This window comes from Camellia sinensis, chromosome 11, assembly GCF_055761805.1.
Source record: "Camellia sinensis isolate YWXY chromosome 11, ASM5576180v1, whole genome shotgun sequence".
Taxonomy (NCBI): domain Eukaryota; kingdom Viridiplantae; phylum Streptophyta; class Magnoliopsida; order Ericales; family Theaceae; genus Camellia; species Camellia sinensis.
Genome location: NC_138971.1, coordinates 143,203,824 through 143,227,122, shown reverse-complemented (window position 1 = coordinate 143,227,122; position 23,299 = coordinate 143,203,824). Strand labels below are relative to the sequence as shown.

The window sequence follows — 23,299 nt, the reverse complement described above, 5'->3', positions numbered from 1 at the left end:
AAGAACAGTGCGTCACCAACCACTACAAGAATTAACACTTTTGGCAACAAAAAAATTGGTCGCTAAAAGTCAATTTTTGGTCGGCAAAAGTTATCCGCGACCAATTTTTTTGGTCGCTACTTTGGTCGCCAATTGAGGGTCGGCAAAAGTAATTCGCGACCAAAATTGTGGTTGGTCGGCAAAAGTTGGATTTCGCGACTAAATTTTTGGTCGCTAAATATTTAATTACCGCGACTAATTTATTTTGTCGCCAAAACACTTTGGTCGCGAAAAGTAATAGATTTATTTTGTCGCCAAAACACACAGATATCATCTAATCAATCACATATACAGATAGATAGATTATAGAGAGAGAGTACCAGGATCGAAGGGGGTCTGCACAACCGACTCGTTTTTCTTTGTCAGAGAGATGGGAGACGGAAAGCCCTTGCGAGATTTAGGCGCCAAAGAGCTGCCTCTGCAGATACCATTCTGCCTCTGCAGATTTAGAGGCGACAAACACTCACCTGAACCCAAATCACAGAGGAGACAAGAAGACAGAGACACATAGAAGAGACCGAATAGAGAGAGAGAGAGAGAAACAGAGGGCGATGGCGAGTGTGGTCTGAGGATCTGTGTGAGAGAAAGACAGTTGGCGATGGCGATTTACGGCGGTGGCGATGTGCGACGGACGTGAGCAACGGTGGTGAGGGACTTCGGTGAGCGAGAGAGTGGGCACCGATTGAGAGAGAGAACACAGAGAGGGAGAGAGCGGATGAACATACACAGAGGGAGAGTTGGAGACAAAGAGGAGATCAGGGCTTTTTTTTAATTTGTTTTTTTTTTGTTTTCCAGGTACAAAACGACGTCGTTTTTACTTTGGCAACCAAATTTTTTTTGTCGCCAAAAAATTTCATTTCCCCCCTCCCTGTTTGAAATTTCCCTCCCAAACACTTTTTGTCACGACCCAAACCCGGCCCTATGGGTTTAGTACCGTAACCGGCCAGTAATCCGAGATTACCGAAGGCCTGCAGAACAGTAATACAGTAAAACAGAGTACAGGGCCTGGCGGAAGCCAATACAGTAAATAAATAGTGTCCATTGAGCTGTGACAGTCTGTATGCAAAAAGGGTTTTCACACATTTATACATAAACAGTACGTACAATATTGACATTCATTCAATCTAGGGACTCAACCCTAGATAGCGGTACAGAAAACATTCCGTCTGTACAACACAGTATACAAAATTAACAGTCACACAGTACAGGGACCTAATCCCTGTATAACAGTACAGTAAACAGTCAGTCTATACAAAACAGTGAAACAGTACAAAAAGGGGGAAATTCTAAAGCACCCCTAAGCCTTAACAGTAGGCTCGGAACCTCGCAGTGAGGCACAAAGGCTGGCTTGACAAAACTGGAGTTACCCTGACGCTCCTAGCTCCGTTCTGGTGCCTGTACACCTACATATATATATGAGCAGTGAGCTAAAGCCCAGTGAATAACATAAAGCGTAAAGGGGTTTAGAATGAATGTCCTTACAGTAATGAAAACAGTTCATTTCAATCAGTAATTCAGTTGCTCAGTACAGTAAACAGTCATATGTGGTACATCCATTAGCATAACAGTAACAGTAGGTCTTAAAAGACCGAACAGTAATGATGGCCATCAGTCAGTAAACAGTAGTGGTTCCACAAGGAAACCGACAGAGATCTCTGTGACCGTAACAGTAACAGTAAACCGTAGATACTAAGGATGCCACAGTACAGTTCAGAAATAAAGGACATACATTCATTCAGTAAATAATACCAGTTCAGTAAACAGTTCAGTTCAGTATTCAGAAGATAATCAGTTGAACATATCTTTACACAATTGTTACTCACAGAGTTCTGGGCTACAGTATGCTAGAGCGTGCCTCCCCAGTTGCCAACCCTACACAGTTCACAGGTTGAACACACACTAAGCTACACAGTTGGGAAATCTTATAACTTAATCCCTAATTTGCCTTGGTGTGTTCTACAACGATATCCTCATCTAAATGTCTTAAACTAGGCCTAAGAATGCCTAGGATGGGATGAGGATGGAAAAATGTACATTTAAAAGCATTTTCAGGATTTTCAGAAAAACAGAGTCCCGCTCGAGCGCAGGTTTCCACGCTCGAGCGTACAGGCAAACAAAGGTACACGCTCGAGCGTAAACTTTCCCGCTCGAGCGTACTGTAAAAGTACTGGATGGGTGAAATCCCCGCTCGACGCCCGCTCGAGCTTGAGACAAGACTCCGCTCGAGCGCCCAATCCTCCGCTCGAGCGGACTGCCAAACAGTGCAGAGAGATGCTGGTTGCTCGAATTCTACGCTCGAGCGGCACTTCCTCCGCTCGAGCGGAAGTGCGAAATCTGGAAAATCCAGATTCGAGCTCCAGGTTCAAAACCAAGCTCAAAAGCATCAAAACCAATCCTCTTGGGCCCATTTTCTGGAAAACATTTATAAACACATAGAATATCATGTTTCAAAGCTCAATTTGAGAAATCAAAGCCCAAGGGTGTTTAATTCAAACCCAATTTCAAATCATTTTCAAGAACAATCTTCAAACATGACATGCATGATCTTAAATCATTTTCAAAGCTTCAATGCTGTTTCAAAAGAGCTCAAACCTTCAAAAACAAGATGAACTCATGGACTTAGACATAGTTGTGAACATGCATGTAACATTTTGCCATGACTCAACTCCAAATTCAACCAAGAACACATGCATGCAAGAATTGAGCTTCATTTAACAACAATATGAGCATGCATGCACTAATGTCTATGTAATCAACCTCAAATTGCAACAATACCAACATGCATGCAAGAAATGATCTTCAATCCATCATTTATGGACCAAATCATGACTTAGCTCTACAAATTAACATGAATCATGCAAGAACTAGCTCAAACACATCAATAAAGGTTGAGTTCTCTTACCTAGAGCCTCAATTACTAGTGTAGGACCACAAAGCAACAATCAACCTTCAATTCTCTAAGTTGTTTAAGCCAAATCCCAAGAACTACACAAACTCTCACTCTCTCTCTCTCTAAGTCGGCAAAGCAAGGAGAAAGGCTGATGAAATGTTTATGTATGAGTGTAATGAGATGAGCCAAGTAGTGGGCCACTTAAGTGGCATTTAGGTAATTACGGCAAACTTTGCAATTAACTCATTTTAATCTAATTTAATCATACCTAATCAGTTTTCAGATAATTATACCATAAAATCATATTAATTATGAGGGTCACGGAACATCAATCGGTTTCTAATTCGGCCGCCGATAAGGCCTTCAATTAGCAGTTTAAACATATAAACATGAACAGATAATCAGACAATCAAACAGATAAAATGCAATTAACTAACATATACTCAGTTAATTCAGATTCCAATTTCAATCAGTCCCTAATCAGTAAACAGTATGAGGGTTGTTACAGTCTCCCCTCCTTATAAAGAGTTTAGTCCTCTAAACTCGAGTTACCTTCATTCTGGAAGAAAACAGGATTCAGTGGAAACAGTTCAGGATATCGTTTAGCCATGTTATCTTCCCTTTCCCAAGTGGCGTACACGCCACCATGGTTCTGCCAGTCAACTTTCACTAACGGGATCTCTTTGTTCCTCAGTTTCTTGATCCGTCGGTTTACAATCTGTATAGGCCGTTCCTCGTAAGTGTAGTCATCACTCAACACTACGTGGGTAGGCTCTATTACATGGAAGGGATCCCGGAGATAGTCTCTCAACATAGAAATGTGGAAGACGTTATGCATATGCTCCATTTCAGGAGGAAGCGCAACTTGATACGCCACCGGATTGATTTTCTCAATAATCTCGTATGGTCCGACGTATCTCGGTGCTAGCTTGCCTTTGACTCCAAAACGAGTCTGGCCTTTCATTGGTGTCACTTTCACAAAAACGTGATCACCCACTTCATACTCTCTGTCCCGTCTTCTGACATCGGCATAACTTTTCTGTCTACTCTGTGCAGTTTTCAGTCTTTGCTGTATCAGTTTCACTTTTTCAGTTGTTTCATACACAATCTCGGGTCCAAGCAAAGGCCCATCTCCAACTTCTGCCCAGCAGATTGGAGATCTACATTTTCTGCCATACAATGCCTCAAAAGGCGCCATTCCAATACTCGAATGGTAGCTGTTGTTGTAGGCGAATTCAACTAATGGCAGATGACTTTCCCAGTCTCCCTGAAAATCAAGGACACACATTCTCAGTAAATCCTCCAGAGTTTGGATGGTCCTTTCTGATTGGCCATCTGTCTGAGGATGGTAGGCACTACTCAGTCTCAGTTCAGTACCCAATGCAGTCTGTAGACTTTGCCAAAACCTCGATGTAAACTTCGAATCCCTGTCAGAAACAATAGACACAGGCACTCCATGCAGTCTTACAATTTCATCAATATAAATAACAGCCAATTTGTCCGCATTATAAATCGTCTTGACAGGTAAGAAGTGAGCAGATTTGGTTAGTCTATCAACAATCACCCAAATTGAATCCATACCTTTTCTGGAGCGAGGTAATCCAACGATAAAATCCATCGTGATATGCTCCCATTTCCACTCTGGTATGGGTAGGGGTTGCAATAGTCCGGCAGGTCGTTGATGTTCAGCTTTGACCTGTTGGCAATGAAGACATTTGGATACAAAATCAGCAATTTCTTTCTTCATTCCCGGCCACCAGAAATTCTGTTTCAAATCTTGATACATTTTCGTATTCCCCGGATGGATAGACAATCTTGAGTTGTGGCCCTCTTGCAGAACTCTTCTTTTCAGTTCAGTATCATTTGGTACACACAGTTTTTCATGAAATTTCAGTACATTGTTCTCGAATTTGAATCCCGGTCTCGGTTTAGATTCTCTTTCTTCGATGATCTTCTTCAAGAAGTCATCCAGTTGCTGTTTCTCTTTAATCTCTTCAACCAGTGCCGGTTGAGCAGAAATAGCAGCTAAGGTTCCACCTTGTTCTCTCAAAACAATTTCTATTTCAGATTTTTCAAGGTCACAAAGCAATTCTTTCTGTCCTGTAAGCAAACAGGCTAAGTGTCCAATCGATTTCCGGCTCAATGCATCGGCAACGGTATTGGCTTTTCCCGGATGGTACAATATCTGTAGATCATAGTCTTTAATCAGTTCCAGCCATCTCCGTTGTCTCATATTCAGTTCTTTCTGTGTGAAGAAATACTTTAAACTCTTGTGGTCGGTGTATACTTCACATGTCACCCCGTACAGATAGTGACGCCAAATTTTCAGTGCAAACACCACTGCAGCAAGTTCCAGGTCATGGGTCGGGTAGTTCTTTTCATGCGGTCTCAGTTGACGGGAAGCATAGGCAATTACTCTCCCATTCTGCATTAAAACACATCCCAAACCCTTATGAGAAGCATCACTATATACAGTATAACCATCCGTACCTGATGGTAAGGTCAAAACTGGCGCAGTCACAAGTCGAGTTTTCAACTCCTGGAAAGCAGATTCTCTTTGATCAGTCCAATTAAATGATGTCCCCTTTTGAGTTAACTGAGTCAATGGTAGGGCAATTTTGGAGAAATCTTTGACAAATCTTCTGTAATATCCAGCCAATCCCAAAAAGCTTCGGACTTCAGTCACATTTGTTGGTCTAGGCCAGTTCACTACAGCTTCAATTTTCTGCGGATCAACAGAAATTCCATTTTTGCTAACAACATGCCCCAGAAACATAACATGGTCAAGCCAAAATTCACATTTAGACAGTTTAGCATACAGTTTCTGTTCTCTTAAGGTTTGTAGGGCAAGTCTCAGATGATGTTCATGCTGTTCTATACTTTTGGAGTAAATCAATATGTCATCGATAAATACTACAATGAAGTCATCAAGGTACGGTTTAAAGATTCTGTTCATAAGATCCATAAATGCAGCAGGGGCATTCGTGACTCCGAATGGCATAACTAAAAATTCATAATGGCCATACCTTGTTCTAAAAGCAGTTTTATCAATGTCTTCCGGTTTAACCTTCAGTTGATGATACCCCGATCTGAGATCAATCTTAGAAAACACTTGTGCACCCTGTAACTGATCAAATAAATCATCAATGCGTGGCAATGGGTATTTGTTCTTTACAGTTACCTTATTCAGTTCACGGTAGTCAATGCACAGTCTCAGTGAGCCATCTTTCTTCTTGACAAACAAAACAGGAGCACCCCATGGCGAAGTGCTAGGTCTGATAAACTTCTTATCCAGCAGTTCCTGCAGTTGTACTTTTAATTCTTTCAATTCAGTTGGAGCCATTCGGTATGGAGCTTTAGAAACTGGTTGTGTTCCGGGAATCACATCAACAGTAAATTCAATCTCCCTGTCAGTCAAATCTCCTGGAAGATTATCTGGAAAAACATCTGGAAATTCCCTGACTATAGGAATACAATTCACATCAGTTTTAATGCTACCATCAGTAGGCACAGTCAGTACAGAACACAGATATCCTTTACACCCCTTTCTAATTAATTTAACAGCTTTTACTGACGAAATCAAATACGGAGGAGGTACTACTCCACTCCCATTAAACACAAATTCAGGCAAACCAGGTGGACGGAAAACAACTTGCTTGGTCACACAGTCAATAGTGGCATGATATTTTTGTAACCAATCCATCCCCAATATTACGTCAAAATGATCAATGTTCAATGGCAGTAAATCAATAAACAGATGCATATCCCCAACAATAATTTCACATGCGGGGTACATATAAGCACATGTCATGGATCCCCCTACGGGTGATGATACGGCTAGCAGATAGTTCATGGGTTCTAAGGGTCTATTCAATTTCCGTGAGAAAGCATGCGATACATAAGAATGCGTAGACCCCGAATCAATCAGTACATATGCATTTTGAGTACAGATAGAGAGAATACCTGACACAACGGTCTCGGTATTCTGGACATCTCCCGGTACTAGTGCGAACACTCGGCCTTGCCTCATAGGCTCTTTCCCCGTAACTCTGGGGTTAGGCTTTGGTGGAGCATTTGATGCTGCTGCGCTTGGTGCAGCTTTACCACTGGCTTGTGGAGCAGAGGGGCAGTCTTTAACCATGTGGCCCACCTTGCCACACCTGTAACAGGCTCCAGATATTCTGTAGCAACCCCTTTGTGCTTCTTGCCACATTCAGAACAGGGTGGTATAAAACCACTCCCTTGGCTGGGGCTAGTTGTCGACCCCGTATTCTGTTTCTTGTTGGCTGGGTTGTGCTTGCCTTTCTTGAATTTGAAACTCTGCCTTTTTCCATGCCATTCAGTCGTTGGTGTTTCAGATTGTTTCACTGCTGCAATGTTCGACTCGGCCATCAATGCCCGGTCGAGAACACCCACAAAAGTCGGTAATTTCAAAACATTTATCCGGTCAAGTATTGCCACATTAAGGCCACCTTCAAATTTCCTGGCCTTCTTATATTCAGTATCCACCATATGCGGTGCATATCTAGCAAGCTCAGTAAATTTCGTCTCATATTCCGCAACAGTCATTGTGCCCTGCTTCAGCTGTTCAAATTCAGTCACTTTTCTATCCCTAACACACTGAGGGAAGTACTTTTCAAAGAAGGACTCCTTGAACTGAGCCCAAGTCATAACAGTGTTTGTTTCACGGATTAACATCCACCACCTTCTAGCCTCTTCTTGTAGGGTGAAGGTAGCTAACAATACTTTGTTTGCTTCTGAGCACGGAAACACTTCGAACAACTTTTCCGTTTCCAGAACCCAAGCTTCAGCTTTTAATGGTTCAAGGCCTCCCTGAAAGGATGGCGGTTTCATTTTGCTGAACTTCTGGGTCAGAGCAATAATATCCCCATCATTCACATTAACGTTAGGTTCCGGCTGAACCGGAGGAGGAGGAGGTGGTTGGTTCTGTTGTTGTTCAAGTCTAGCAGTTATCAGTTCTATCATTCTTTCCATTCTTTCCATTCTTGCCTCAGTAGATGAGGACTCAGGTTCATTTGCATTGTCCATTTCACTATAAGCAGTTATAACAGTTTTAAACATAAGCAGTCATTTGTTTAACGGTTTACCACATTAGCATGTATTCAGTCATAACATAACCACACACTTATCATGCTCATGAGATGCCTTAATAACTTTCTAGGACACCCTATAGCTCATTTGGACACGTGTGTGCGGTATAACTCGTGGTTAAGTATCGCTCTGATACCACTCTGTCACGACCCAAACCCGGCCCTATGGGTTTAGTACCGTAACCGGCCAGTAATCCGAGATTACCGAAGGCCTGCAGAACAGTAATACAGTAAAACAGAGTACAGGGCCTGGCGGAAGCCAATACAGTAAATAAATAGTGTCCATTGAGCTGTGACAGTCTGTATGCAAAAAGGGTTTTCACACATTTATACATAAACAGTACGTACAATATTGACATTCATTCAATCTAGGGACTCAACCCTAGATAGCGGTACAGAAAACATTCCGTCTGTACAACACAGTATACAAAATTAACAGTCACACAGTACAGGGACCTAATCCCTGTATAACAGTACAGTAAACAGTCAGTCTATACAAAACAGTGAAACAGTACAAAAAGGGGGAAATTCTAAAGCACCCCTAAGCCTTAACAGTAGGCTCGGAACCTCGCAGTGAGGCACAAAGGCTGGCTTGACAAAACTGGAGTTACCCTGACGCTCCTAGCTCCGTTCTGGTGCCTGTACACCTACATATATATATGAGCAGTGAGCTAAAGCCCAGTGAATAACATAAAGCGTAAAGGGGTTTAGAATGAATGTCCTTACAGTAATGAAAACAGTTCATTTCAATCAGTAATTCAGTTGCTCAGTACAGTAAACAGTCATATGTGGTACATCCATTAGCATAACAGTAACAGTAGGTCTTAAAAGACCGAACAGTAATGATGGCCATCAGTCAGTAAACAGTAGTGGTTCCACAAGGAAACCGACAGAGATCTCTGTGACCGTAACAGTAACAGTAAACCGTAGATACTAAGGATGCCACAGTACAGTTCAGAAATAAAGGACATACATTCATTCAGTAAATAATACCAGTTCAGTAAACAGTTCAGTTCAGTATTCAGAAGATAATCAGTTGAACATATCTTTACACAATTGTTACTCACAGAGTTCTGGGCTACAGTATGCTAGAGCGTGCCTCCCCAGTTGCCAACCCTACACAGTTCACAGGTTGAACACACACTAAGCTACACAGTTGGGAAATCTTATAACTTAATCCCTAATTTGCCTTGGTGTGTTCTACAACGATATCCTCATCTAAATGTCTTAAACTAGGCCTAAGAATGCCTAGGATGGGATGAGGATGGAAAAATGTACATTTAAAAGCATTTTCAGGATTTTCAGAAAAACAGAGTCCCGCTCGAGCGCAGGTTTCCACGCTCGAGCGTACAGGCAAACAAAGGTACACGCTCGAGCGTAAACTTTCCCGCTCGAGCGTACTGTAAAAGTACTGGATGGGTGAAATCCCCGCTCGACGCCCGCTCGAGCTTGAGACAAGACTCCGCTCGAGCGCCCAATCCTCCGCTCGAGCGGACTGCCAAACAGTGCAGAGAGATGCTGGTTGCTCGAATTCTACGCTCGAGCGGCACTTCCTCCGCTCGAGCGGAAGTGCGAAATCTGGAAAATCCAGATTCGAGCTCCAGGTTCAAAACCAAGCTCAAAAGCATCAAAACCAATCCTCTTGGGCCCATTTTCTGGAAAACATTTATAAACACATAGAATATCATGTTTCAAAGCTCAATTTGAGAAATCAAAGCCCAAGGGTGTTTAATTCAAACCCAATTTCAAATCATTTTCAAGAACAATCTTCAAACATGACATGCATGATCTTAAATCATTTTCAAAGCTTCAATGCTGTTTCAAAAGAGCTCAAACCTTCAAAAACAAGATGAACTCATGGACTTAGACATAGTTGTGAACATGCATGTAACATTTTGCCATGACTCAACTCCAAATTCAACCAAGAACACATGCATGCAAGAATTGAGCTTCATTTAACAACAATATGAGCATGCATGCACTAATGTCTATGTAATCAACCTCAAATTGCAACAATACCAACATGCATGCAAGAAATGATCTTCAATCCATCATTTATGGACCAAATCATGACTTAGCTCTACAAATTAACATGAATCATGCAAGAACTAGCTCAAACACATCAATAAAGGTTGAGTTCTCTTACCTAGAGCCTCAATTACTAGTGTAGGACCACAAAGCAACAATCAACCTTCAATTCTCTAAGTTGTTTAAGCCAAATCCCAAGAACTACACAAACTCTCACTCTCTCTCTCTCTAAGTCGGCAAAGCAAGGAGAAAGGCTGATGAAATGTTTATGTATGAGTGTAATGAGATGAGCCAAGTAGTGGGCCACTTAAGTGGCATTTAGGTAATTACGGCAAACTTTGCAATTAACTCATTTTAATCTAATTTAATCATACCTAATCAGTTTTCAGATAATTATACCATAAAATCATATTAATTATGAGGGTCACGGAACATCAATCGGTTTCTAATTCGGCCGCCGATAAGGCCTTCAATTAGCAGTTTAAACATATAAACATGAACAGATAATCAGACAATCAAACAGATAAAATGCAATTAACTAACATATACTCAGTTAATTCAGATTCCAATTTCAATCAGTCCCTAATCAGTAAACAGTATGAGGGTTGTTACACTTTTGGCGACCAAAACACCATATTAGTCGCAAAAAAGGTACCTTCGGCAACAAATTTTTTTAGTCGCTAAATCTCAATCAACGCCGACTAAAATATTAGTCGCTAAAAGTACAAATTTGGCGACTAAATTTTTTTGGTCGCCAAAATGTAACCTTTGGCGACCAAATTTGTAGTTGGTCGCGAAAAGCATACCAATTTCTGCGACTAACTCATTTTTGGTCGCCAAAATGTGACCTTCTGCGACCAACTCATATTTGGTCGCCAAAAATATTGATCATTCGCGACTAATTAATATTTGGTCGCCAAATGTCATTTTTTTGCGACCAAAATTTTTTTGGTCGGCAAAAGTGGTCGCCAAATATGTAAATTCTTGTAGTGAACTACTACTCTTCATGGATTGCCATAACTAGAAGTTTGCCGGGTGGTTAATTTTAGGGCTTACAAAGATTAGTCTTCGATTGTTTAGATATGAAATAATCCGGGTCCAATTAGACTAGATAGGGCGGGAGATATCTTGGATTATCAAAAATAAAAAAATAAAAAATTATCCATGAAGTTTGGAAGGAACTGACAAAAGTCTCGTTTGATTTGGAAAATAAACCAAAAGTATCACAGCCATCCATGTACATATTGATTGCCAAAACTGCAACCTATTTTTTGGGGGGGTGAATAAATTGCAACCTATTTTGTCCAAACACTGCAATTTTTGTTCACAATTAACTAGCTTTTAAGTATGTACATATACATAGTCACCACATTTAACCAGTCTGTAACATTGAGTGCATGTTTTACCATGAAGAAATCTGCAACTGACTAATCATCCTCTAATTTACAGCAATTTTAGTATAATTGAAAAGGAATAGTTTCAACTAAACTAAATAGTTCCAAATTGATAAATGTAAATCTTCATCCACTTTTCATGAGATAACATACAAGATAACAAAATTCCAAGAAATTGCTAAGTAATTGAAGCACACAAAAAAAGGAACTCATATCCTATCGCGCTTCCATTATGGAAATGGTCAAATTATTTAGTGAACAATCTTTCGACGTGCCCTCCTTTGAAGTCATCATGTTAGGCACATTTCTTCCAGTGAAAAACGCCGGTTGTTTTGGAGCAGGCAGTACCATAGTTTCGTTACTTAGCATAGAAATAACGTCTGACATGGTAGGTCTATCTGTTGCACTTTCTTGCACACATAAAAGGCCTACATGAATGATTCTCAACAGTTGGTTTGTGGCACACGAGCCGTCAAGTGATGGATCCTTTAACTCCAATGCAGTTCCGTCTTTCCACAAGTCCCATACCTGAGGCAATACCATTTTCATTTTCATTTACATGCTTATCATTTTAATGTGTTTGCATTCAAATGATTTGATCAAAAATAAATTAATTAGAAGGGATTAGTTAGACAAACTTACATATCCAATCAGGTTGAGTGAACGGTCATCAAAATGATAGAAGCTAGTATTTCTTCTACCACTTACAATTTCAAGGATTAAGATTCCAAAACTGAAAACATCAGACTTTATTGAGAAAATTCCGTCCATGGCATACTCAGGAGACATGTAACCACTGTATCACATTATTTTAAAAAAAAAATTAAGTATACTTTAACAAGATCATAATCAATGCACAAAGTTTTAAGACTTTAATTCAATCATATGAAAGTAGTACTGTTTCACTTACTATGTTCCAACAACCCTGTTAGTAGTTGCTTCTGTCTCGTTTCGCTTGAAAATTCTTGCCATGCCAAAATCAGATATCTTGGCATTCATGTTTTCATCTAATAATACATTATTAGCTTTCAAATCTCTATGTATTACTTTCATTCTTGAGTATTTATGAAGGTAAAGAAGTCCTTGAGCAACCCCATCAATGATATTCAATCGTTTTCCCCAATCTAGTAACTCCTTTTTAGTTGGATCTGTCTCAAAGAAAGATTTTCAAAATGAACAATAACTTACATAGAGCACAAATAGTTGCATAATAAATTTAAGATTATTGTAAATTAACATTAAAAAACAAGGTTAGAAAACTACGCACTGAAAATGAAGAAATCCAAGCTCTTGTTTGGCATGAACTCGTAAATCAACATCTTTTCTTCTCCATGAATGCAACACCCCAAAACCCGAACAAGATTTGTGTGTTGGAGTTTGGAAATGAGTATAAGTTCATTTTTAAACTCCACAAGCCCCTGTCCTGAATTTCTTGAAAGTCTCTTGACTGCTATTTCTCGCCCATCTCGTAATTTTCCCTGTTTGAATAATTTATCTACATTAGTTTAACATTAGACTAAAACTAGTCAGTTTTTTTCCTTAAACAAAAAAGATCTCCGGTTTACCTTGTAAACAGGTCCAAAACCACCCTGTCCTAGCTTATTTTCATTTGAAAAGTTATTTGTGGCCTCCATGATGGTTGTGAAGCCAAGGATGTTCAAGCCATGACCTTCATTTCCATCACCTTCAACTTCATTTGCATTATTAAAGCTGTCTGAAGTTGTCAACTCTTTTAAATATTCTTTTCGCTTTCTCTTCTCCACCTCTACATTCAATATATACTACCACTAATAAGCACATTCAATATATAGAAAGATCAATAAGCTAACGAAGCAATTGCAAGACATGTACCACGTTGTTGATACTTTCTCCGTATCAGATAACAAGAGTAGCCGGAAAGGAGGATCAGTAGAGAAATAGCCATGGCAATGACTACCTGCACCCATATTTTCCCTGCACAAATACCAAAAATTATTTATTACCACTTTAGAGAAATTTTCATGTATCATACTGACCAAACGTAGAATATGTTGATATGTTTACTATTACACAACATGAATAATCACAAATCCACTCAGTTGCAGAGCTAGAAAAAATAGTTAAAAGGGAGCACTTACTAATTAAATTTTCAAAAAAAAAATTCATAATAAATAACAATAGATAATAATTTTTTAAATTATTATTTAGCACAAATTCTTAAATATTTAATATAAAAGTTTTAAATATATATATGTATATTTTTTACAAATGACCTTGTGAAAAATCAAAATTGAAAATATGATGTTACTTGTAACTAGTATATTATAGGCAATGTAAAATAGTCTTGTATATTTTATGATAGATTATATAATAATATATAAATAATAGTGATACCACGTCATCATCAATATATGATATTACTAACCGATAGCAAATTAACGCATGAAAGGTTAATCTTATTTGTCAAATATAAATAACAATTCAACAATTCTACATTTCCGTAGTAAGGTTAACTATGTTTACATGTAAGTGTAAGTAATGATTTGGTATCACTGTTGCATTAAATTTTTTTTATAAAATTTTCATACATAATAATGTATTTTTTTAGTTTCTTCATTTTTAATCAAAACAACTATCGTTATTTTCGTAATTTAAAAAATGCCATTAAGAAATCATTTTAAATTTCTATATAAATTTTCTATTTGCTAATTATTTTTCTTTATACATTAAAAAAATTAAATTGCAAAATTGAGGGGGCACGTCCCTTCATTCACTATTTTCCCACGGTATTATAGTTTATTCCATGTACTTTTTCCATGCCATTTCATACTTTCTAATTCAATTAGGTTGCGTTTGAATTATGAATTTCAGCAAAGATTTAGAAAGAAAAAAGAAAAATGTGAAAAAACTATGAATGAAATATAAATTAAATTTTTTTTTTCCATTTTTCTTTTTCTTTCCAAATTCTTACACAAATTCATGATTCAAATATGGCGTTAGCAAATTTCGAATTATTTGGAATTTTCTTTTGGAGTAGGCTATAGTAGTCCTCCTTTGTTATGCAATTGCCAAGCTTGAGTCACAGAGGTGTATTAATGAGTTTAAAAAATTCATTAATATATTTAAATTATTTAATTCAACAAAAATTAACTAAAGTCTTGGACCTAGTGATTATGTAGCATTACTTTGTCACGTGAAATTGCGAGTTTAAATCATATGAAAAAAAAATTTGATACCCTTTGGGTTACTCCCTTCTCCTTCTAAGAACTAATAAACTACCTCTACTTATCTACACCAAATGAATGGAAAATATATTAAAGTTTGAAGAAGTCAATGAAAGGAAAAAGAGACAAGTACACTGTAGAAACCAGATACATGTGAAAATTAATAAAAATACTGAATAGTTCCATTTTATTCAGTTTTTTTGAGCTGAACCATAATCAATGGTTGTTAATTTTTTACAAGAAGAATCAAATTGTACTCTCAAAACACCAAGGATTCTCTAGAGTGAAATTTTCCTAAAGTTTGTTAGAGTGCTACATTGTGTGGTTGAGATTTACTGGTAAGTCAAATTGATGTGACTTGCCAGTAAATCTCAACCACACAATGTAGCACTCTAGGAAACTTTAGGGAAAAATCACTTTAGAGGATCCTTGCTCCTCTCAAAAACTAGACTAATATGGTTTAAACTGGTTCGGATCAATTTACAATTTTACCCTTTTTTTTTAAACTCCTAATTCTGTTTGAACATGGATCCTGTCATCTATGAACCACAATTGCCTCACCATATGTGGGTTACTGGGTATTCAAACAATGACTAGGAAAACCCAATGCAAATAAGTTTTAAGAATCAGATATACGAAAATTAAACAACTGTTCTATTTGTAAAGAAATCAATCATAGATACGAAAATTAAGCAGTTTTTCTATTTGAAAAAAAACCAATCATAGAGCATACCATATTATTCTTGGACATTTTCAAAATTAAAATGAGCTTACTTTTAGGTGAATTTTCATGAACCATCACGTATATGCCCTCGGCTCCACTGATTTCTTGATATACCAAGTCTCCAGTCCACGTTATACAACCCGTTCCGTTGCTATTGCTTGTGGTGAACCCAACACAACTGCAATTGTTCCAGCACTTTTCCATACAATCGTTAATGCTTAAGCCCGAATTATCGTCGCGCTGGCTAACAGTATTTCCTTCGAACCTCGCTTGCTTTTGCATGAACGTATCTTTCCTGCTCCGGCATGAGGGAAGCCCGAAATGGCTCACACAACCATCATTACTACCCGATTGATACCCATAACAAAATAAATATGGTGTAATAAAAAGATTACTACTATCAACAATATACCCCTCTGGCTCCAACTGCCACATCAGTAGTGGTTCATCATAAACAGAGTATGTGAGATACTTTTCTTCTTTGTTTGATACTGGAAGAAGGTTGTGATGGAACGCAGAATTAGGACCGTTCAACATAGGCATGTTCGGGAAATTTTGATATGACAAAAGCCCACTCGTCCAGTACCGCTGTCCATCCCGATAAATCACCAATTCGCCTGAACTGATGAGCGGTTCGGGTTCCTCCCAGGTCAGCTTAAAGGTCCCCGAAGCCGGGATTGATTCACTGAACCAGGAAGTAAGCGACCAGTTTTTGCCCGTTACAAGATTTGTTCCAATTTTCATACCCGGTAGAAGCGTGTCTGTAGGATGATCAAAACTCTGCCACAAAGTCTGATTCTCGGTTTTCAGAACGAAATTTCCGGAATCTTCGAGCGTGGCGGTTGCGTTGCTGGAGACTTGATCGTAAATATTCAGAACAGTCCTTCCTCTGTCGGTAATTTTGAGAATTCCTGTGGTGTTGTCAATGGTGAGAACGCTGGAATTGCGTAAAGGGTTGTTTGGATTGGCGACCCATACTCTTCTAAGTTGATCGTCCTTTGTGTACCATATGCCTAAATAACTGTGAGTCGTAATTGGAAAAGTGAAGAATCCTAAGGTGAAATTCCCACCTTGGGACACGAGAGAATCAGTGAAATTGAGCTCATCGCCATGTCCGATGGTGCTGATTCTTCCTGCTACGAGAGCCGAATCAAGTCCCCCAATGAAGAAAAACAAGGTGAAGCCGAACAAGAAAATAGGATTCATAGCCATAAGCAATTTGTAAACAAATTCTCTATGGGATGATGATAATAAATAATTGTTGGGTCGATTGAGAGTTGGGATGAGACATTAATGCTGATTTTTCAAACATGCAGAGTGTATTCGGTTTGTGTTTTGAGATTAATTTTATAAAATAAAAAATTAGGGGGAAGTTTAGAAATTTAGTTTGTTTCTTTGTATATTTTGAGAATAATTTTGGAATTTGAGAGTTTGGAATAATTTGATATTTTGTTGTAGTTGAGTAAATGTATGTGAGAGAAAAAATGATTGAGAAGCAGCGAAGAGAGAGAAAAAATGATTAATTGATGTGTAGAAGAGATAAAGTAATTTATAAAAAAAATTTCAAAAAATTTAACGCAAATAGAATTTAAGGTTGCGTTTGGTTGAGTTTTGTAAATATGATTTGAGAGTAGGAGTTGTATTTTGAGTTTGTGAGTTGTGCATTATGATTTGAGTGTAGAAAATTTGTTTGGTTATGATTTTTGAATAGAGTCTTGAATTAAGTTTTGAATTGAGTGTGAAATTAAATTTTGAAAGTTTGATTTGACATGTGAAGTAAGAAAATTTGTTTGGTTATGAATTTTGGAAAGAGTTTTCAAAACTTAATTCAAATTGTTATAACTCATAACAAAACACACTACTTTCACACTATTGAAAATTCTGATAAACACTCATAACCAAACTCTTTTTAAAATTCAATTAAAAAAATTTATTATTAACAGAAAATAACATTAATCAATTTTTTAATTGAAAATACTACAAAAGAAATAATTTTTTTTCAAAATAAATATTCAAAAAATTTAAATCATAAATATTTAACTAATTTAAATAATCTAAAAAATCTAAAAAATTTAATAAGTAAAAAAATTAAAATAAATATTCAAAAAATTTAAATCGTAAAAATTTAAATAATTTAAATATTCAAAAAATTTAAATAATTTAAAATGTTGATATTTTAAATTTAAAAACAACTCTACACTCAAATCGTAACCAAACACATAAAAAAAAATTGAATTAAGAAATTATTTTTAAAACTCATAACCAAACACATAACTCGAAACTTCATACTACTTTCACAACTCTACACTCAAATCGTAATCAAATACATTGCAACAAAATTAAAATATTTAAAAATATTTTTATAAAATAGAGTTTGAATTTATTTTTATAAAATATTTTAAAATTTAAAAAATTAAAATCGTAATATTTTGAAATTAAAATATTTAAAAATATTCAAAAAATTAAAAAAATCGTAACATATTTAATTATTAAAATATTTAAAATCTTAACAAAATTAAAATATTTTTAAAATATTTAAAAAATAAAAATATTAATTTGAATTGAGTTTTGAAAAGAGTTTTGAATTATGTGTTTGGTTATGAGTTTTGAAAAGTAATGATTATATTTTGAATTGAGTTTTGAGAAATGGGTGTACAATTATGATTTAAAAACTCAAAACAAACAACACACTCAAATCAATGAGTGAAACTATAATTTAAGAGGCTTACCAAACGGAGCCTAAATATTTTTTTTCAAAAATATGTTCAAAAATACAAACAAAACAAGCCTCTATTATTGGGAGCATCTATTTACACACACTCAATCCTCTATTTGCACATCTTTCTTAATACACACACCTAAAAAAATAAAATATATACTCATTCCACACATCCTTGTTCCAATTTTATCCCTCAATCCACACACCTTCCGGACCTTCCAAACTGGTGACCACTGTGTACCTTTCAGACCGGCGACCACCTCGCCGGTGGAGATGCAACACCATCGTTTCCACCTCCCTTCCAGTCGCCATTCCCACCCCTTCCTCCACCCACCGGCGACACTACCGCGACGCCCACCCCATCTCCTCGATCTCCTTCTCTCTCCCCTCGCAGTCGCGAAAAGGGGCTGCGGCGGGGTGGAAGCTGAGGCTCGCGAAAAGGGGGCTGCCATTCCCACCCCTTCCCAAATCTAGGTTCTCCTCTCTCTCTCTCTGTGCAGAATTGAGGGTCGCGAAAGGGTGGAAGCTGCGGCGGCGGCGGCGGTGTTGTGTCCCGAAGTGAGGGGTTACGGGGGTGGCGGGGAGGGTGAGTGAGCGACGAACGATGGGGTAGGGTGGAGCTTCAATTCGAGAAGAAGGAGGCTGGAGGGAGGCGACGGAAGGAGGAAGGAGATGACCGGAAGGGAGGCACTGTGTTGGGTATTAGGGTTAGGGTTAGGATTTTGGTTGGAAAAGAAAAGGATATTTTGATAATTTTATTTTAAGATAAAAATGTAATAAAAAAAATATCATTAAGTGTGTGCGAAGAGGGAAAATAATGTGGGTAAATAGAGGCTCCCTCTATTATTCGACAATAATAACTTTTTTGAAAGTTTGACAATTTTGCACCGACTTTTACAATAGCTTTTTTGAAAGTTTGAATTATTGAACCCCATCCCGCCATCTCACCACTTTTATCTCCACCTCCGTCTCACATGGCCGTTAAAAATAGAAAAATATTTTTAAAAAATAATTTTATAAAAAATATTTTCCGACAAACAGAGCTTAGGCCTCGTGTGCAAATGACTTTTTTTATTAAAAAATTAAAAAATTATTAAAAAAATTAAAAATTCAACAACTCATATTAAAAAGTCAAAGATTGTCTTTTCTCTCTACTTTTTACACATCTTTTTATAAAAATTCAAAAAATTATTCAAAACATATATTTTTTTAATTCATATTTTAACCAAATAACTAAAAAGTTACTAAATTAACATGTTTCCAAACAAGGCCTTAATGCAGCGGACCCAGAATTAATACAAAAATAGTATTACCTCCTCATTTTAGAAAGCAAGAGTTAATTTTTAATTTTTTTTTATTCTTTAAAAAAAATATGTAAAAAAATAAATAGATAATATGACTTAAAGCATCCCACATGAGTTAATTTTGAGCTAGCCCCGTTTGGCCGTATTGCGACGGAGGTAAGCCACGTTCTGTGAGGTTTCGTTCTTGTGCTGTCTATCATGTTGCTCATTGTTGGACTCGATTAGCTATTCATTTATTTTATCACTCGTGCTATGCACCAGATAATTATACATATTTATATTTATTTTAATTTTTTTAATATATAAATTATGTTTTTTAAGATTTTTTATAAATATAATTTAATAATCTTATCACTAACCATAGTGTACAAGAGGAATTAAAAAGACTACTGCAATAGTTATGCACGGACTGTATCTATAGTTATTTGTATGATGGGATTTTAAATGCTAATCAGGGATTTTGACCAAATCAATAAATGCAGGTATATGGATTGGAAAAAGTTAATAAATGTTGAACAGGAAATTTTGACCAAATCAATAAATGCTGAAGTTTTTTTTTTTTTTAAATCAAAAATTTAGAAAATTAAGATTGAGAGATTGGAGCTCGCTTGGGGTTTAGAAACCCCATTTTCCTTAATATATTTACAATTATCAATATATGTTAATTGCGATTTTTACATGCCTTTTTTTTTTAATTTTTAAATGTCTTCTTTTTTTTCTTTTTTATATTATATTAAAGTTTAATATTTTGATAATAATCATATGTGTTGGACATTTCAAGGAATTAAATGTCTTCTTTTTTTATTATATTATGTTAAAGTTTAATATTTTGATAATAATCATATGTGTTGGACTTTTCAAGAAATTTTTTTTATGCTTGTTCTTAATACATTAAAGTATTATTATGAGAGATAATAATCATATGTGTTTGGACTTTCAAGGAATTCATATGTGTTGGATTTCAAAAAAAAAAAATTATATTTGTTCTTAATGAATTAAAGTGTTATTATGAGGGTAAGACTTGGGAGTTTGGAGAAGTTAATAAATGCTAAGTTTTTTTTTTTGTTTAAATCAAAAAATTAAAAAATTTAGATTGGAAGATTGGAGCTCCCATAAGGTTTGGGATTAAAAACCTCTTTTGCTTAATACATAGTATAGATATTAACAGTTGAAACGTGTACCGTACGTATTATTTTATTTTTTAAAAATATTTGATGGTGTAATATGTGTTATAAAATAATAATTTTAATTTTAATTTAAAATTAAAATTAAAGTATGATTTTAATTATTTATTTTGATAATATTAACGTTATTGTACTATAAAATTGTTATTTGAATACTTATAGATATATTAATTTGATTAAATTATTTAGGTATTTTGATAATTTTAGTTCTATAGTATTATAAAAGTGTAATTATCATACAATAATTTTGTATGATGTATATTAAATTATAAAATAGTAAAATAAATACTCATTTGATATTAAAAATAATAGTTAAATTAGAAGAAGAATTAGTAACATAAAATTAAAATTAATTCTAACTATTTAATTGTCTTTTATATTAATTTAGAAAATAAAAATATGTAGAATAGAAATTATATAAAATTTATTAAAAAAATTTAAATATAAATATGTTGTAATTGGATTATCATATAATAATTTTATATGATATATATATATATATATATTGAACTATAATTGTAGAATAAACACTCTTAATTAAATTAAAATAGCGACTATATAGAAGAAATTCAATAACGACTAATCAAGAAATAATCACATAATAATATCTAAACCCAAAAATAAAAAATAATGAAAATATCTAAACGATAGATACATCTCGTGTGAAGTGATTGATCATTTGTAATATAATATTAAAATATAAAAAAAAATACTATTCAATAATTGAAAAAGTAACCCTAGCAGTAAATTCAAACTTTAGAGATTCGTATCATTATTGTGCAGATTTTTCTCCTGTGAGTTGTGATTATATAAAATAATGTAGGAAATAAAATATACTTTCATAAATAGAATTACTATAAAATTTAAATGACAAATTCATAGTATAGAATAATATAGAATTAATATTGGGTATAGAATAATACACGGAAAAATAAGAAGAAAAAAAAACAATGCATTAAAAACAATCCTAATATCCTTGCAAGAATTAAGAAGAAACGCAAAATTAGAATTGGGTTTGTAGATTATCTTAATTTACGATGAAAAATATATGAAAAAGAAATATTTATCAAATATAGTCCATATAAAATAAGTGAAATTAGTATAATTTAAATTAGGTTTAAATTTGTGTAAAATTCTTTATATAATTAAGAAAGATATGTACTGACATGACTCTTTTGAAAAAAAAAAAAAAGTCTTTATATTATAATGTGCCACATAAATATAAGAAAAACACTAATTTTAAGTAATATATACAAGTGTCCCTTTTTGAACTATTTTTCAGATTCGGGTGGAACTCATTCCATCTATGCAACTATAATTATATAAATATGATTATTATACTATTAAATGATACCGATGGGCACCCAGAAGGGCCTAACCCACGGAATAGAGGCCAGTCCTCCACCTCCTGTTTATCAAAGCCCAATAGCTCTGAGAAATTAATACTAGGCTAGGACCAATAACGTTCAAACACTTGCCAAATAGGGGCCTAGACGCATAAGCAGACAAAGATCCTGCAAAGTTATTGCACCACACATCAGCCATTAATAAGGTTCTCACAGCATTAAATGCGACAACTCCTTCACGTCGGAACAGGCAGCCTCACCGTGAACAATGCAAGCTAGGGTATAGACTTTCAGCCAACACGACAGGTCGAAATGGACAAGGAAATGATGGACAAAGGATACAAGGAAATTTCCAAGACACATCAAAGGTTAAGTTCTTCATTATCTTCCCTCCTCTCTCTGTCTCTCTCTCGACACAGTCAATCTCTTCTATTCTAACTTGATTGTCGGAGGGTCTACTAGGGGACTCCCATTCCCCGTCGGACCTTTTTGCAGGCACCTCCAGTGAGCTCCGAGACCAGTAAAGTTGTTAGAAGCATGGAACTGCCCGACTTGTCCTCCGTTGGATCCCCAACATTATCATTTAATTATTATAAATATACCACATCAAATAATATACAAAATTATGATAGAAAAATGAGATAAATCAATGTAATATTCAAATGATAGTCTGAAATTTTGTGATCGTTACTATTCCATTACAAGATTTTGTTGAATTTTTAAATGGGAAGTTTGTATCTTCTTGACCATTAGTTGGAGAGTAGAAGAGTGTTGGATGGGGGTGTGGGTAACAACAACATGAATATTCTTGGAGATGGGGCCTAATTGGAGACTATTTATTCATCAAGAGTTAAGACTCGTTTTCTTTTCTTATTAGCTTTTGGTTGAGATAGGTCCTACAAAGACAATTAGTTGATGAATAGAAGAGAGATGGCGTGTGGGTAATAGGAATATTATTGAAGATAGGTACTAATTGGAGACGAATTAAGAAACGTTTTTATTTTCTTATTAGCTTTTGGTTGAGATAGGTCCTACAAAAACAATTAATTAAATTTTATGAATTTTTTAAGAAATATTAGAGATGCAAAAAAAATTTATCAAATTTTCAATCAAATATTCAGATAAGTCATGTAAGTATTTGATAAAAAAATTATATCATGTTTGATTGAAGGTTTAGAAGAGGGGATTGGATTAATAATCCATAGGGTCCACTTATAGCATTTTTTTTTTTTTTATCAGAAGAAATTTTCATTAATGCAGCCAAACAACATATACAGAGAGGAATCCATCCAAAAGACAAACTTACACCAAACAAAGGAAAGATGAAACAAAAATTACACATGAGTAAATCTATGAA

General features: G+C 35.7%; 1 protein-coding gene across 1 annotated transcript; it reads right to left on the bottom strand.

The window, feature by feature from the left end:
- Positions 1–11,545: 11,545 nt before the first annotated feature.
- Positions 11,546–16,786, bottom strand: LOC114279198 (G-type lectin S-receptor-like serine/threonine-protein kinase CES101). The gene is made up of 7 exons (XM_082895770.1): positions 15,440–16,786; positions 13,314–13,415; positions 13,028–13,227; positions 12,730–12,940; positions 12,373–12,610; positions 12,105–12,258; positions 11,546–11,990 (listed from the first exon to the last, which is right to left on the bottom strand). The coding sequence occupies exons 1-7, from the start codon at positions 16,599–16,601 to the stop codon at positions 11,679–11,681; spliced, it is 2,379 nt and encodes a 792-aa protein (XP_082751896.1). The 5' UTR covers positions 16,602–16,786; the 3' UTR covers positions 11,546–11,678.
- Between the last annotated feature and the right edge of the window lie 6,513 nt (positions 16,787–23,299).

What these genes read in the sequence shown, in the direction of transcription:
- LOC114279198 (XM_082895770.1), bottom strand. Translation starts at nt 16,601, where the DNA reads ATGGCTATGAATCCTATTTTCTTGTTCGGCTTCACCTTGTTTTTCTTC. An exon ending in TCATGAAAATTCACCTAAAA is followed by an intron (nt 13,416 to 15,439) that starts GTAAGCTCATTT and finishes GTATTTGTGCAG; the next exon opens with GGAAAATATGGGTGCAGGTA. An exon ending in CACTCAACCTGATTGGATAT is followed by an intron (nt 11,991 to 12,104) that starts GTAAGTTTGTCT and finishes GTATTGCCTCAG; the next exon opens with GTATGGGACTTGTGGAAAGA.